The sequence below is a fragment of the Phacochoerus africanus genome, chromosome 16, assembly GCF_016906955.1.
Source record: "Phacochoerus africanus isolate WHEZ1 chromosome 16, ROS_Pafr_v1, whole genome shotgun sequence".
Taxonomy (NCBI): Eukaryota; Metazoa; Chordata; class Mammalia; order Artiodactyla; family Suidae; genus Phacochoerus; species Phacochoerus africanus.
In genome coordinates, this window is record NC_062559.1 from 40,696,084 (window position 1) to 40,710,904 (window position 14,821).

At 41.4% G+C, this 14,821-nt stretch overlaps 1 protein-coding gene across 2 annotated transcripts in view; it reads right to left on the reverse strand.

The window, feature by feature from the left end:
- AVL9 (AVL9 cell migration associated) overlaps positions 1-13,118 on the reverse strand; it is a 103,789-nt gene extending 90,671 nt beyond the window's left edge. For both annotated transcript variants that reach the window (XR_007132692.1, XM_047763745.1), the window contains exon 1: positions 12,810-13,118. Coding sequence is in view for 1 of the 2 variants with exons in the window: in XM_047763745.1 (XP_047619701.1) it covers positions 12,810-12,902 (93 nt within the window). In the remaining variant the exon portion in view is untranslated. The remainder of the gene's footprint in view (positions 1-12,809) is intronic.
- Positions 13,119-14,821: the final 1,703 nt, after the last annotated feature.

Below are 14,821 nucleotides of genomic sequence, written 5' to 3' on the forward strand. Positions count from 1 at the left end.
TGCACAAACTCCTTTCTATGTCTAGACATATACAACAATTTTCAACAGCGTATACAGTGGTTTCATTATTTAATAAATCCTCCATTGTTAAACATTTTTACAGATTTTTTACATAATTATATTCTATTCAGTACACTTAAGTGTGGTGTAATATAAATTATATATTTATATTTGGTTTTTGTCCCGGGTCCTGATCCAAAGCTCCTAAAATCCTTGTAATTTCTGGAGTGATAGGAGCATCTTTTGTTGTTCCTAACAAAATGCTTTCAACCACATCTGGGTAACAACGCTAACAAAATGACTCCTGGTGGGGCTAACCGGCTCCAGGAAGGGGCCTGGTCAGCAGAAAGATCAAACCTTGAGGCTAGGAACTTTCAGCGCCATCCCTCAACCTCCAGGGCAGGGAGAAGGGCTGGAGACAGAGTCCAGTCATCAATGGCTAATGATTTAATCCATCATCATGCCTAAGTAATGAAATCTCCATAAAACCCCCAAAGGCTGGGATTCAGGGAGCTTGCTAGCAGTGAAGACACTGAGATGCCAGAAGGATGGCGTGCCTGGAGAGGGCATGAAAGTTCCACACCCCATCTTGCATATTTTGTCCTATGCATCTCTTCCACTTGGTTGTTCCAGAGTAGTATCCTTTAATAAACCAGTAAAGGTAAGCAGTGTTTTCCTAAACTTTGCAAGTTATTCCAGGAAATTTTAGAACTTGAATGGGAGGCACAGGAAGGGCCGAATTTGTAGCTAAGCTGGATAAAAATGCAGATAGCCTGGGGACCTGGGACTGGTTGGTGTCTAAAGTGAAGGCATCTTCTGGGACTGAACCCTTCAACTTGTGGAGTATGATGCTATCTCTGGGTAGTTAGCATAGATTAGGACTGAATTAAAGGACACCCAGTTGGTGATGGGGGGGGGGATGAAAACAACAAATTTCCCAATTAATGGGATTTATAAATCTTAAATTGTATATTCTTCATATTGAATACTGACTTAATATTCCACATGACCCCTTTTGAAATGTCCAAAATAATCCAAACCGACACACAATTCATGGCAGAGAAGCTTAAGAGGAATTCTCTTGGAGGTCACCTGAGACTCTTGAATGATACTCCATTGAATCAAAATGCAATTTAAATGATGCCAACAAAACTAAGCGGTACCACAGAAAGTTAGGACAGTCACAGTAGGTAGACTCACTGCAAAACTCCAGGGGGAGCCACTGCATTGCGGTCTCCATGAAGCACTCTCCCTGGAGCTGTGCTCTGCAGGGTCTATACACTGTACACCGCAGCCCTAAGCACACGTGAGAAATCACTGAGAAAAACCAAGGTAAATCCCCAGACATTAAAAAAGTTAGAATGACTTTCATCCAGTAGGGTTACTGTTTAGTAGTGAAAGTTCCCAGCCCAAAATCTAAGTTAAATCTGAGGATCAAAGATGGTACCTGGTAGGGCATTAACACAATGTGTGATAGATATACCAAATGCTTCCCAAAGGATAATAGTAAATCATGCACATTTCAAGAAGCATTTTTTTTTTTTTTTGTCTTTTTAGGGCCATACCCTCCGCATATGGAAGCTCCCAGGCTACGGGTCAAACTAGAGCTGTAGCTGCTGGCCTACACCACAGCCACAGCAACACATTGTCTGCAGTGTACACCACAGCTCACGGCAATGCCGGATCCTGAACCCACAGAGTCAAGCCAGGGACTGAACCCACATCCCTCATGGATACTAGTTGGGTTCCTTACTGCTGAACCACAACGGGAATTGCCTCCAGTAGCTCTTTTTTATTTCAACCAATATTCAAGTAGAAAGCTCTATTTTGATCTCAACTAGTAGAAATAATTTTCATACTTAAATAACTACAAAAGGGAAAAAGATGACAATGGCTGATTTCTAGTAAGTGAAAGTTGAATGAAGATGCTCTAATCACAAGCAATAAAAAGGTAAGTTTTCTAAATGCTAAATGAACTATGTAAGAAATGATATATGTTTCTCCTCCAGGAATGATAAAAATTACCACCCCTTTCCATAATTTAGGAGTCTAAATGGTGTCCTCTGGTCAGATTCCATTTACTACATCTCCAGAGGCAAAAGACTGAAAAAACAGCAATGAAAAACTACAAAAACAAAACAATAAACAGAGTGTCCTGGTATGAATTTGATGAACAAAGTACCCTTTGTTCATTTTCTAACCAGGCAATGTCCACTCCACTGAGAACCAAAGAAGCCACAATGCTAAACAGCACACAAATTAAACACATCCATGGCCCACAGATATTGCTACAATGGGGCTTCCCGGAAATTCTAAACCAGCTGCTGCACCTATTCGCTCCCTTTCTAGGTACCTAAGGGATTTTACTCCATTCACTCAGAAGCACAGCACATCTGTTTTCCTTCTCTTTTTTTTGGGGGGGGGGGGTTAACAGTCAAAAACACATTAGGCACCAAGGCTGTCATGACGTTTTTCACTTTAAAGGAAACCCTGGACCTAGAAGACATGTCTTCTCTAAGTTAATGTTCCCTCCCAAATTTCTTCAAGATTCATTAGAAAACAATGGCACTCCTGCTTATTGTTCTCTTACAAAGGTGGCAGAGTTGAAAGTATAAAGGGATATTAGGAATACTGTAAAGTTCCTCTAATGCAGGGGAGATAGGAAGAGGATTTATAAAAAACACACAGTGGAATGATGAAGACTGGTCTTTTGGATGAATGATATACGATATACGAAGATGATTATCAAAAATTATTTTCTTGCTGGAAAAAAATTAGGAACTTCCTAACAAATGATTTAAATCGATACAGTTTAGTGAATTCTACTCTAGCCATCTTTTTACACATCACTTTCTTTTTAATATTTCAATACCGAACTTGTATATGGCAAAAAAGATTCCTATTTCTGGCTGTGTACCATTTCCGCCAACCAGAGTCTAACAAATTACTAATATCACCCGTGAAATCTATGGGGACAGGAACAGTTTTCATGAACAGCCCTGAAGTGATTTCCTCATATATGAATACATAGTTAGCATACCTTGTGACAATGAGTTGAAGATAATACAAGTGCAGAGGGCCATATTTCAAACCTACCTGGACACCCAAACACAGTTTATTCAGAAGTCAGACTTCTGACAATTTAATTACCTAAAACACTGTGGACCAGGAATGAGTGAGAAAAACATCTACTGACCTAACCAACTATCATGAAGAAATCTTTAGATCTTCTTTCAAAACTCATGACCAAGTCATCTTATTTCATACACATTTCGTAAATGTACCCTCCCAGTCCTCGGATGACAAGAAGCAACATGTGACAAAGCAGAGAAGGGAAGCTGAAAACTACAATGTTATGTTTCTGGTGAAGACTGAGAAGTAACTGCCAACTGCTCCATCATCTCTGGCTCTCTGACTGGCCATCAAAAGTCCAGCTCAGTCAAAGTCATGTGAGAATCACTCTACGCTAAAATAAACCAAGAATGCCATAGGACAACAGGTGACGTGTATTATGAAAGCAGAATCATCCAGACTAACTTGTGTTCAGTATAAGAATATAAAAATCTATTTTAACAAGATTTACACACACACAAAAAAAAATGGCTTAAAATAAAGTCTCCACACTTAGAAAAATGGTGCAAAGTCACAAGGAAGTTCTTTGCAAAAAAAAAAAAAAAAAAAAAAAATCGGAATTCTACCTAAGTGTCTGAAAAGGAGACCAGTTAAATAAAGATTTCTACAAAGTATTATTTAGCTATTTTAAAATGCTATAATTCAATGCTTATCAAAGTTGAAGATATTAGTGTTACATAAAAAAGTCAGGTCAATGGAGTTCCCGTTGTGGAGTAGTGGTTAACAAATCTGACTAGGAACCATGAGGTTGTAGGTTCGATCCCTGGCCTTGCTCAGTGGGTTAAGGATCCGGCATTGCCATGAGCTTTGACGTTGCTATGGCTGTAGTGTAGGCCAGTGGCTACAGCTCCAATGTGACCCTAGCTTGGGAACCTTCATGTGCTGCGGGTGCGGCCCTAAAAAAGAAAAAAAAAAAAAAAAAGAACTGGAGGAATATTCATCAAGGTGTTAAGAGCAGATTTCTCTGAGATACAGGATTTTAATTTTTTTTTTAAATTTTACTGAAGTGTAGTTAATTTACAAGGTTGTGATAATTTCTGCTGTACAACAAAGTGACCAAACATACATATACACAATATCCACTCTCTCTCAGATGCTTTTCCCACACAGATTATCAAAGAATACTGAAGAGTTCTTAGGATATGGGATTTTAACTGCTAGTTGTCTTCTTTGCTACCTTTTCTCACTTTACTACAGTGAGTACCTATCACTTCTGAAAAGAAATGTCATTTTTAAAAATAGCTAAGATAAAATGTTTTTAAATTGTCAAAAATACATATTTAAATAACATCCTCTAAAAATATCCTAGAGACCCAGACACCTATGGTCAATTAAGCTTTGACAAAGGAGGCAAGAATATAAAACAGGATACAGTCTTTTTAGCAAGTGGTCCTGGGAAAACTGGACACCCACATGTAAATCAATGAAACTGGAACACACCCTCACACCATGCACAAAAATACACTCAAAATGGCTTAAAGACTTAAATGTAAGACACAAACCATCAAACTCCAAGAAGAGAAGATAGGCAAAACATTCTCTGACATCAACCTTACAAATATTTTCTCAGGTCAGTTTCCCAAGGTAATAGAAGTAAAAGCAAAAATAAACCAATGGGACCTAGTCAAATTGACAAGCTTTTGCACAGCAAAGGAAACCATAAAAAAAACCCCAAAAGACAACTTACGGAATGGGAGAACATAGTTTCTTTCTTTCTTTCTTTCTTTTTTTTTTTTTTGCCTTTTTGCCTTTTCTAGGGCTGTTCCCAAGGCATATGGAGGTTCCCAGGCTAGGGGTCAAATTGGAGCTGTAGCCGCTGTCCTACGCCAGAGCCACAACTCGGGATCCGAGCTGCGTCTGCGACCTACACCACAGCTCACGGCAATGCCAGATTGAACCTGCAACCTCATGGTTCCTAGTCAGATTAGTTAACCACTGTGCCAGGACAGGAACTCCTCGAGAACATAGTTTCAAACAATGCAACTGACAAGGGCTTGATCTCTAAAATATACAAACAACTTCTACAACTCAACAGCAAAAAAGCCAACAATCCAACTGAAAAAGGAGCAAAAGACCTGAAAGACATTTCTCCAAAGATAAACAGATGGCCAACAAGCACATGAAAAAATGCTCAACATCCCTGATTATTAGAGAAATGCAAATCGAAACTACCATGAGATACCACCTCATACCAGCCAGAATGGCCATCATTAGTAAGTCCACAAATAACAAATGTTGGAGAGGGTGAGGCAAAAAGTGAACCCTCCTGCACTGTTGATGGGAATGTAAATTGGTATAAACACTATGGAAAACAGTACAGAGGTACCTTAAAAAACCATACATAGAACTACCATATGACCCAGCAATCCCACTCTTGGGCATGTATCCGGACAAAACTTTCCTTGAAAAAGACACATGCCCCCACATGTTCACTGCACACTGTTCACAATAGCCAAGGCATGGAAACAACCTCAATGTCCATCAACAGATGATTGGATTAAGAAGATGTGGTATATATACACAATGGAATACTACACTCAGCCATAAAACAGAACAAAATAATGCCATTTGCAGCAACATGGATGGAACTAGAGACTCTCATACTAAGTGAAGTAATTCAGAAAAAGACAAATACCATATGATTTCACTTATATCTGGAATCAAATATATGGCACAAATGAACCTTTCCACAGAAAAGAAAATCATGGACATGGAGAACAGACTTGTGGTTGCCAAGAGGGAGGGGGAGGGGGGTGGGATTAACAGATGCAAACTATTGTCTTTGGAATGGATAAACAATAGGATCCTGCTATGGAGCACTGGGAACTATGTCTGGTCACTTGTGATGGAGCATGATAATGTGAGAAAAAAGAATGTATACATGTATGTGTGACTGGGTCACCTTACTATGCAGTAGAAAATTGACAGAAACTATAAATCAGCTGTAATGGAAAAAATAAAAATCATCATTAAAAAAATCCAAGAGAAAACAAGTTTTTTAATTTGATGGCATCTCAACCAAATATTATAATAGAATAGTCTTTCTCAAAATTAACAGGTAAGTAAAGACTCCTCTCCCTACATCTTCTATGTCTTCGCCTTCCCCTTGTATTGTCCATTCCCCACAGCTCAGGGCCATTCCACAGGCTCCCTTATCTGGCAATATCTGTGCTCAGCAAAAGATGGAAAACACCACTAAGAAGGAGATGGTTACCCATGACATGTAAACATTTTACTAGGGATCAAAGACTTAAAAGCCAAAGAATTTCGGCACTTACTGGCTACCTGGGGAGAATTATAAGAGGACAAGAGAATCTTCCTGATATTTCTACATTATTTCCATTACACAGGTTGATGCCCCCACCCTGCTTAGCTGTGATGTCAAGGCCTAAACTATTCCATTGCCATTAAGTATTAAATGTTACAGCCCTGGAAAGGTAGGGATTTTCATCATTTCAGCACAGAAAAAAAGCATGGCTAAAATCAGGAAAAACTTCCACCAAAATATTAAAGTTGAAGAAATTTAAAAAAAAAAAAAAAAGGTGAGTTTCCGTCGTGGCTCAGCGGAAACGAACCTGACTAGTATCCATGAGGATGTGGGTTCGATCCCTGGCTTCGCTCAGTGGGTTAAGGATCCAGCGTTGCCATGAGCTGTGGCATAGGTTGCAAACCCAGCTCAGGCACCACGCTGCTGTGGCTGTGGCTCTGGAGTAGGCCGGCCTGACCCCTAGCCTGGGTATGCCGAGAGTGCAGCCCTGAAAAGATGAAAAAAGAAAAAGAAAAAGAGAGAAAGAAAAGTGCTAGCTAGGGAGGGCCAGAAAAAGCAATCTTTGGAGCTTCCACTGTGGCGCAACGGGATGATTCCATTCCCAAATCTCCGGGCCAGCACAGTGGGTTAATGATCAGGCGTTGCCGGAGCTGCTCTGATCGGATCTCTCGCTTGGGAGCTCCACATGCAGCAAGGTGGCAAAAACGAAAAAATCTTCTTTCAGCAGTTTCTCTGAATAGCTTAAAACAAGCAAACAAAACGTTTATATATTATTCTTCCCTAACCTCTAACTCTCCAAAAATTTTGGTTTTTTCTGTTCCAAAGACCTACTTAGTCCAAGAATCACAAAAAAACACCTCCCCGATGTTTCTTCATTGTCACCACAGGATTCCATCAATAGCAGGTGCCAAAATGCATGCCTGTCAGCCAGCCTTCGTGACCAAAAACCTGAATGGGTCAGAGCTTGACACTACCACCCTAATATAAAGCTAAACCTTCCCTCTGCCATCATCCCCCAATCTCAATCCATCCCTCAATTTTCACTGCAGCATCCTGCTATTCACAGAGATTTTCCCATGATCAGTCGGCTCAGACCAACAGGAAAATACTGTTTTCTTCATTGCTTCTTGTTGCTGTTGGAACGAGTGTAAACATGCGTTCTAGTTCTTTCATAATTCTACTTTTTAAAGACATACAGTCTGGTAAAAAGAGTTTATTCAAGAAGTAAAACTACTAGCTATGTATGTAAAACCATGAACTCTATCAGAATGATCAAAATTCAAGCAATAATTCCAACTTTTTATGACAGCACTTTGGAAAGTAACAATTCCCTATTAATTGGAGTGTTTAAAAAAGTTCCAATCTGCCTACAAAAGAACAAAAAAGTTTATTTGATGTATATAAAATTATATTATTTTGCAAAAAATTTTGCTAATCTGACAAATATAGTTTATATATTTACTTCCACAAAGCAAAGAAGGAACAAACAAAACTCCAGAACACACAATCTGTAACATGCAAACTACTATAGACTACTACCTTGTGTCAGTGAATGCAGGTGAGTTTTTAAGGAAGAGTTCTTTGCTAAATGCTCAGTTTTTTAAGATTTCAGGGAAAGAGTTGGAATGCATAAATATTTCAAAACCATTTGAAATGTCACGGTACTACTTTAGCTCACTTAAAATGTTTTAAATATTAAGTATACCAATAAACTAGACTAATGACCACTAGAAACTAACATGGCATCTATAGAAGAATTCATTCTCAAATAAAAGTAAAAAAGCAATCAAGTGATAAAGTTAAGAGATGTTCATTTTAAGTCAAAGAATTTTTCATTTAAAATACATCCGAAATTGACAGAACATTGTAAATCAACTATAATAAAAAATTAAATTAAAATAAAATACATCTGAAGCCCTCAAAGATGCAAAACTGTAGGAAATACGATGAAGGAATGAACATCTACATGCTTGGTTTGAAGCTCTTCAACACAGATGGCTTTCACCTGACTCCTTTATCATAGCACTACAGAGCACCTTTTTAACAGAAGAGTCTACAAAGATTGAGTACATTCCCTGAGGTAATGTTATCACCTTCAAGCCAGCAACTGCTGAAAGGAGTTTTTTCTCAACAAAGGTTTTACTTCTGCTTACTTGCATCTAAGTATGATATTACAACCAAGTATGGGAATTTTCTCTATGAATAATCTCAGTGCGTGGAAAGAACGTGTGACCAAAATGACCTGCAGCATGGATGAGCAGTCTAAAAAGCACCCCCGAACAACCTGGAACAACCTGAAGTCACAGCCACAATTCAATGAGCCATGCACTTTTAATCCTTTACACCTGGACGTAAAATCTGAACATGGAGAAGGTGGCTGATTGATCCGCCCTGAAGAAATCTTACATAATTAGAAAATCTCAAACAGCAGTCTTTAGGAGTTCCCTCATGGCTCAGCGTGGTTAAAAAAACAAAAACAGGAGTTCCCGTCGTGGCGCAGTGGTTAGCGAATCCGACTAGGACCCATGAGGTTGCGGGTTCAGTCCCTGCCCTTGCTCAGTGGGTTAACGATCCGGCGTTGCTGTGAGCTGTGGTGTAGGTCGCAGACGCGGCTCGGATCCCGTGTTGCTGTGGCCCTGGTGTAGGCCGGTGGCTACAGCTCCAATTCGACCCCTAGCCTGGGAACCTCCATACGCCGAGGGAGCGGCCCTAGAAATAGCAAAAAGACAAAAAAAAAAAACAAAAACCCAAAAAACCGAAACAGCAGTCTGTAGAACAGACTTTTTGCCTAAGACTTAATGCATGTAATACCCGTACTTTATAAAACGTCAAATGTATTTGGATTTTGAAGGGTTAGGAAAGCAGAGCTGAAGGCAATCTAAAATCACTTGCAGAAGTGAAGAACATCTTTTAAGAACTAATGAAACACATATTGGAACTTTCAGTACACTTTCTTGATATTTTATGAAAGCTAAGACACAAAAAAGGAGAAAGTAGGGCAACCAATAATGAGAAATGCAGCTGAACAAACTATTTTCCCATCTTTTCCAACACTATTATACATCAATTGAATCCTATTCCAGCTAGATGAACCACCACGAGTTTACACAAATTATGTCTCCAGCAGAAGCTTATTTTTTTTTGAGGGCCACAGGTGCGGCATATGGAAGTTCCCAGGCTAGGGGTCGAATTGGAGCTACAGCTGCCCGCCTACACCACAGCCACAGCAACGAGGGATCCGAGCTGTGACCTACACCACAGCTCATGGCAACACTGGATCCTTGACCCAATGAGCGAAGCAAGGGATTAAACCCACATCTTCATGGGTACTAGTCAGGTTTGTTTCCACTGCGCCACAACAGGAACTCCTGAAAGGTTGTTTTTGACTGCACTAACCTGGCAACTTCGCATCAACCAGCTCTGTATGAGAGCCCTTTCATTCATTTGCTCTGTTGTCTGAGTGGAGTGGCCATGTCAGCAGCCCCTGGACACAATCTGTCAACCACACAGAAGGTGTCAAAGGTTTTTCAGATTATCAACTAGCCCAACCTTAACTGTCCTCTGAGTCCAGAGAAATTACAACCTGTCATCTCTCCAACTTCCATTAGAGGAGAAACAAAAAATAACGCAAAATTACTAGTAAACCAAAATTCTTCTCTGAGAAATGGTAATAGCTGTATTAAAATTTAAGTGTTTGACTCCTACAAAAGCCACAGAATACACACTAGTTCAATCTAAAAAATCACCTTTTTGCTCACGGCATTTTGACTTTGACAAGCTATAACAGATTTGTTAAAACCAGGTTCTTAGCTGCCATTTTCTGCTTTGAGAGGTAAGTATAATTTTAAAAAGCTGCTTTCAGTTAGCAAAAATAACCCATCCTAGGTTTCTCATCTTTCATTGCATTATGGCAGAATCTTCTGCGTTCTCTTCCATTCTATCAGTAACCCAGAGGTGAGCAGATACTCGACAGGTGCATATATTAAAAAATAATTGCCTGTCTCTGTGAATCACCTTGTGGATTTATATCCCTGAATACCTCCCACCCCATCAGACATTGCTGCAGCTGTGGGCGTGTGCAGCTATGTCTGTCCAGTTCTATACTGAGGTCTCTTTTCCAATGTCACAACAGCTTTTCCGAATAAAATCTGTTTTACCACTAACTACCTAAGTATGCTTAAGTCACTTAACCTTTCTGGGTTTCAGCTTATTCACCTGTATGCAAATGTAAGGAAAGAGGAGTAGGTGATCTCCAGGAATCCTTGCCAAGTCTAAAATTCTCATAAGAAATCTGGTAGAGGAAAAGGAGGTAGAGAAAAAAATTAAGCAATTTGGACTTCACGGAGCTGTGAAGCCAAGATGTTATCTAGATCTCCCGACTCCCACCCAGCTCAATGTTCATTTGACAAAACCAGTCACCTTTACCTCAGAAACCAAAAGCCAGACTAATGAAGAGAAAGGGAAAGGCACCCAGGGTGCTACTTCACCCCAGAGCATGTTGTTCGGTGTTCTTCAATCCCTAAGCAGCATTACATTTTGTTTCATAAAATAAATCATTTTTCCTGGGAACATAATTATATTACATTCACCAATAAAACAAGTAGAATACATAATAATTAATCTTGACTTCACATGATAGCAAAAATTAAAAGTTTTATTCTATTTCCTACTAGTATTTCCTCTTTTTTTTGTCATTGAATGTTCCATCCAGTTTGGTTGCGAAGTGGGCCTCACCTTTTACTTTATCCTCAGGCTCCTAAATGCCACGTGGCTCAGCGAAATGAACACACATGGTGCCAAGGCAATTCTAAGTCTGACTAGCAGCGTGACCTCAGTAAGATCATTTTACTTCCTCCAAGTTTCAGTTACTTCACCCATGTCCAAGGTAAGTTATAAAGTGACAACATCAGAGATGTGAAGTTTTGAAGTATTAAAAATCTAATGATGATGAACACTGTGTTAACATGCTGTGCTACAATAATCTCAAATACCTATTTTCTTACCTCTAAGTATAAGGCCACATTTAAAAAATTTAAATTCTACTGCTGCTGCTTGAACTTTTTTTTAAAAACCACACTGTATAATGCCACTTCCTCCTGGGTATCTTTCTATGCCACTTTTACCTGAGAGACAAGGAATACGATATATTTTGTTGTTGTTGTTGTTATTGTTGTTGCTATTTCTTGGGCCGCTCCCGAGGCATATGGAGGTTCCCAGGCTAGGGGTCGAATCGGAGCTGCAGCTGCCGGCCTACGCCAAAGCCACAGCAACGCGGGATCCGAGCCGCGTCTGCAACCTACACCACAGCTCACGGCAACGCCGGATCGTTAACCCACTGAGCAAGGGCAGGGACCGAACCCGCAACCTCATGGTTCCTAGTCGGATTCGTTAACCACTGCGCCACGACGGGAACTCCGGAATACGGAATATTTTAAAGTTAAGCAGTCTTTAAAATACACACAAACACAACTATCTTTTCACTCCTTTCATGACTCTTCTGTTATCCTCTAAGGAACTTAAATTTTGCCAGTAAAAGTCTTCTAAAATGCTCCTTTTCTGTGAAATGCAAGAAGCAAAATGCTACATTACCTAGTGGTAGCAATTAGTATTTTTAATACTTTAAGCCTTTCCAGGTACCGTTCACTAGCACATTATGACATCATTGCCTTCCAGTGTTTACTCTGATTAAATAATCCTGTTACTATCTTTGTTCTCTTGCCTTCAATATCTAGATTGCAAATGTCCTATTGTTCCGGTTCACCATTTCACTGAAAAAGCTTAAAAATGACCACGTTTTCACGTTTCTTTACTCAGCAAATACACTTTCACTGCAACTGAGCCGGAGAGTTCAATCTCTCACCCAAAGGCAAGATCTGGACACGATCAAGTAGCAAAATCCAGGCCCAAAGGGAAGGGGGGGCGGAGTCTACACCACCTTAACACGACGGGTTCTAGGGCTTCCACGGATAAACAAAGGAAGTTGATTTTCCCACGGCGACGTGTGTGCTTCAACCAACCTGAGGCACTCGTAGGGAAGCCCAGAGCTCATTACCTTGAAAGCGCAGCCCAAGTGCTCAATTTTTCTCAAGGATTCCACCACAGGTGGAGACCGATGAATGGGGAAGAGTGGGCCAACCTTCGATTCCTTCCTCCCTCCCACTCCACCCAAGAACTAAAGACCTACCAGCCACAACGTATCGACACACGGCTCCTGAGTTTTTCAGGGGCAGGAGAACGAAGTGGGGGTGGGGGTGGGCTTCAAGGTCGGGTGAGGAGTTGAAGAGGAGTCAAGTGCAGGGGCGAAGGGCCGAGGGGAACGCAGGGAGCTCTAAGCAGAGCGGAGGGAAGTGGGTGCAGGCGGCGCGCGAACGTCGGAACGGCCGGGGGCGGGCTCGAGCCCCTTCCTCACCTGGCAGCCCTTCTTGTGGTGAAAGCCGACCACCACGATGTGCAGTACGGGCCCCCGGGGGACGCCATCGCCCCCCCACCCGGCCTTCTCCATGGGCGGCCGCCGCAAGCCCGCAAGGCGACTTCAACCGCCGAGGGCGGCCAGCGGAGCGTCCCTGTGATTCCCCAGGAGGACGGCGAGCGGCAGGGCTCGGGTGTCAGCGCGGGCGCCGCATTAGAGCCGCGCAGGGGCTGAGGGGAGGCCGAGGCTCCCGCAGCTCCGCACCGCCCCCTCGGCCCCCGCCGCGCTTCCTTCATCCGCTTCCGCTGCTTCCGGGCTGTCACCTGATGCGGCGGCCGCCGCCGGCGAGGCGGGACTGAGCCGGGCCGGGGCGGGGCCTGGGGGCGGCGCTGGGGCTCCAGGAGGAGGTGCCGGGCGAGGGGCGGGGCCTGGCGGGGTTGCCCCGCACACCTGCCCCGGCCCTTCGTGCGCAGGTGCGACCTCTGCCCGCTTCCTCCTCCTCCTCCTCTGCCCTCGCTTTTTCCTCCTTGAAATCTCCGCCCCTCCCCACTTCTTTGCTCAGCTTTGCTTCTCTTTTTTGTTCTTTTCAGGGTATCTAATTCCTTCGCTTGCTTTCCTTCACCTCTCTGGCCTAGAGTCCCTCTACCTTTTAAATTTCGATAACACAGGCATATTTGTGCGGCTCTTTATCTGTGTATTCAAGCTTTAAGTTATTTGCTAATCCGGGGTTTCTCTTTTGCTTTGTTCTTGTTTTTTGGTTTTTGTTTTTTCCTTATTTAAATATTATGTATAGGAGTTTGAAAGCGATTTAAGGCCTGAAGCAAAATATCCTTAAAAATAAAAGAAATTTACAGGGAGAGCTATAAAATGATTATTCTAGTCCTGCTATTTTCAAAAACTCTATTTTCAGAGTTCCCATTGTGGATCAGTGGTAATGAACCCGACTAGTATCCATGAAGATGCGCGTTCACTTGCTCAGTGGGTTAAGGCTTTGCAGTGAGATGCGGTGTAGTTCGCAGATGCCAGTGGGATCCTGCCTATGCTGGCAGCTGCAGCTTGGATTTGACCCTAGCCTGGGAACTTTCATATGCCGTATGTACTGCAGTCCTACAAAATAAAAAATTAAAAATAAAAAAACACATTGTTTTCATTTTGTCTTTTTCTGGGTTTAGTACCCTAAACCCAGTTAACCCAAAATATATGGAGTCTTTTGGCACTAGGGTTTTTTATTTCCTTACTGACTGTACTAGTTCAATTTTCACTGGAAATACTAACAGATTGAACAAGGCAGTTTGGGAATTAGGTACCTGCTTCAAATAGAATTCACAATTTATTACAATAACTGGCTGGGATTACAAGTTGCACATCCCTTAGTTTAGACAACCCTAAAAACTGATATCTTCCATTTCTGGCCTTGAGACCTGCATTCTACTCTAAGTACAGATGAGAAAGACGGTACAGTCTTCTTATACTTTCTAAGATTCAGGAAAAGTGTTTAAATGCTAATAAAAATATCGAAGAAAATTTTCAAGATGTTGTACTATTTCTTTTAGGTATTACAAAATTCATGGCATTGGCTCAACTGCGTGTGAAACTATAATATTCCCTGTATACAGAATATGTTACTGTTTTCTTCCATCTGCCTTGACATTTTCTACAATTAGCCTAGCTAAAGTTAAAGTGAAATTGAACATCTTTTTAAGATATAAAGGCAGGGCATCTTAAGACTCTGTAGCTATAGTGAATGCCAATTGTTTAATTCATTGTACAGGAGACCCCAGTCATAGCTTTATAAAAAATCTGTGTCATATTGCATCCTGGTGCCTCCAAGATTAAATCATTTGTTCATAACCATTATGTTGCTTAAATGCTTAAAAATATGTCATTTAAAATAATGCTATAGGAGTCCTGCTATGGCGCCATCAGTGACATCTCTGCAGTGCTGGGACTCAGGTTAGATCCCCAGCTGAGCATAATGGGTTAAGGATCTGGCATCACCTCAGCTGTGGCTC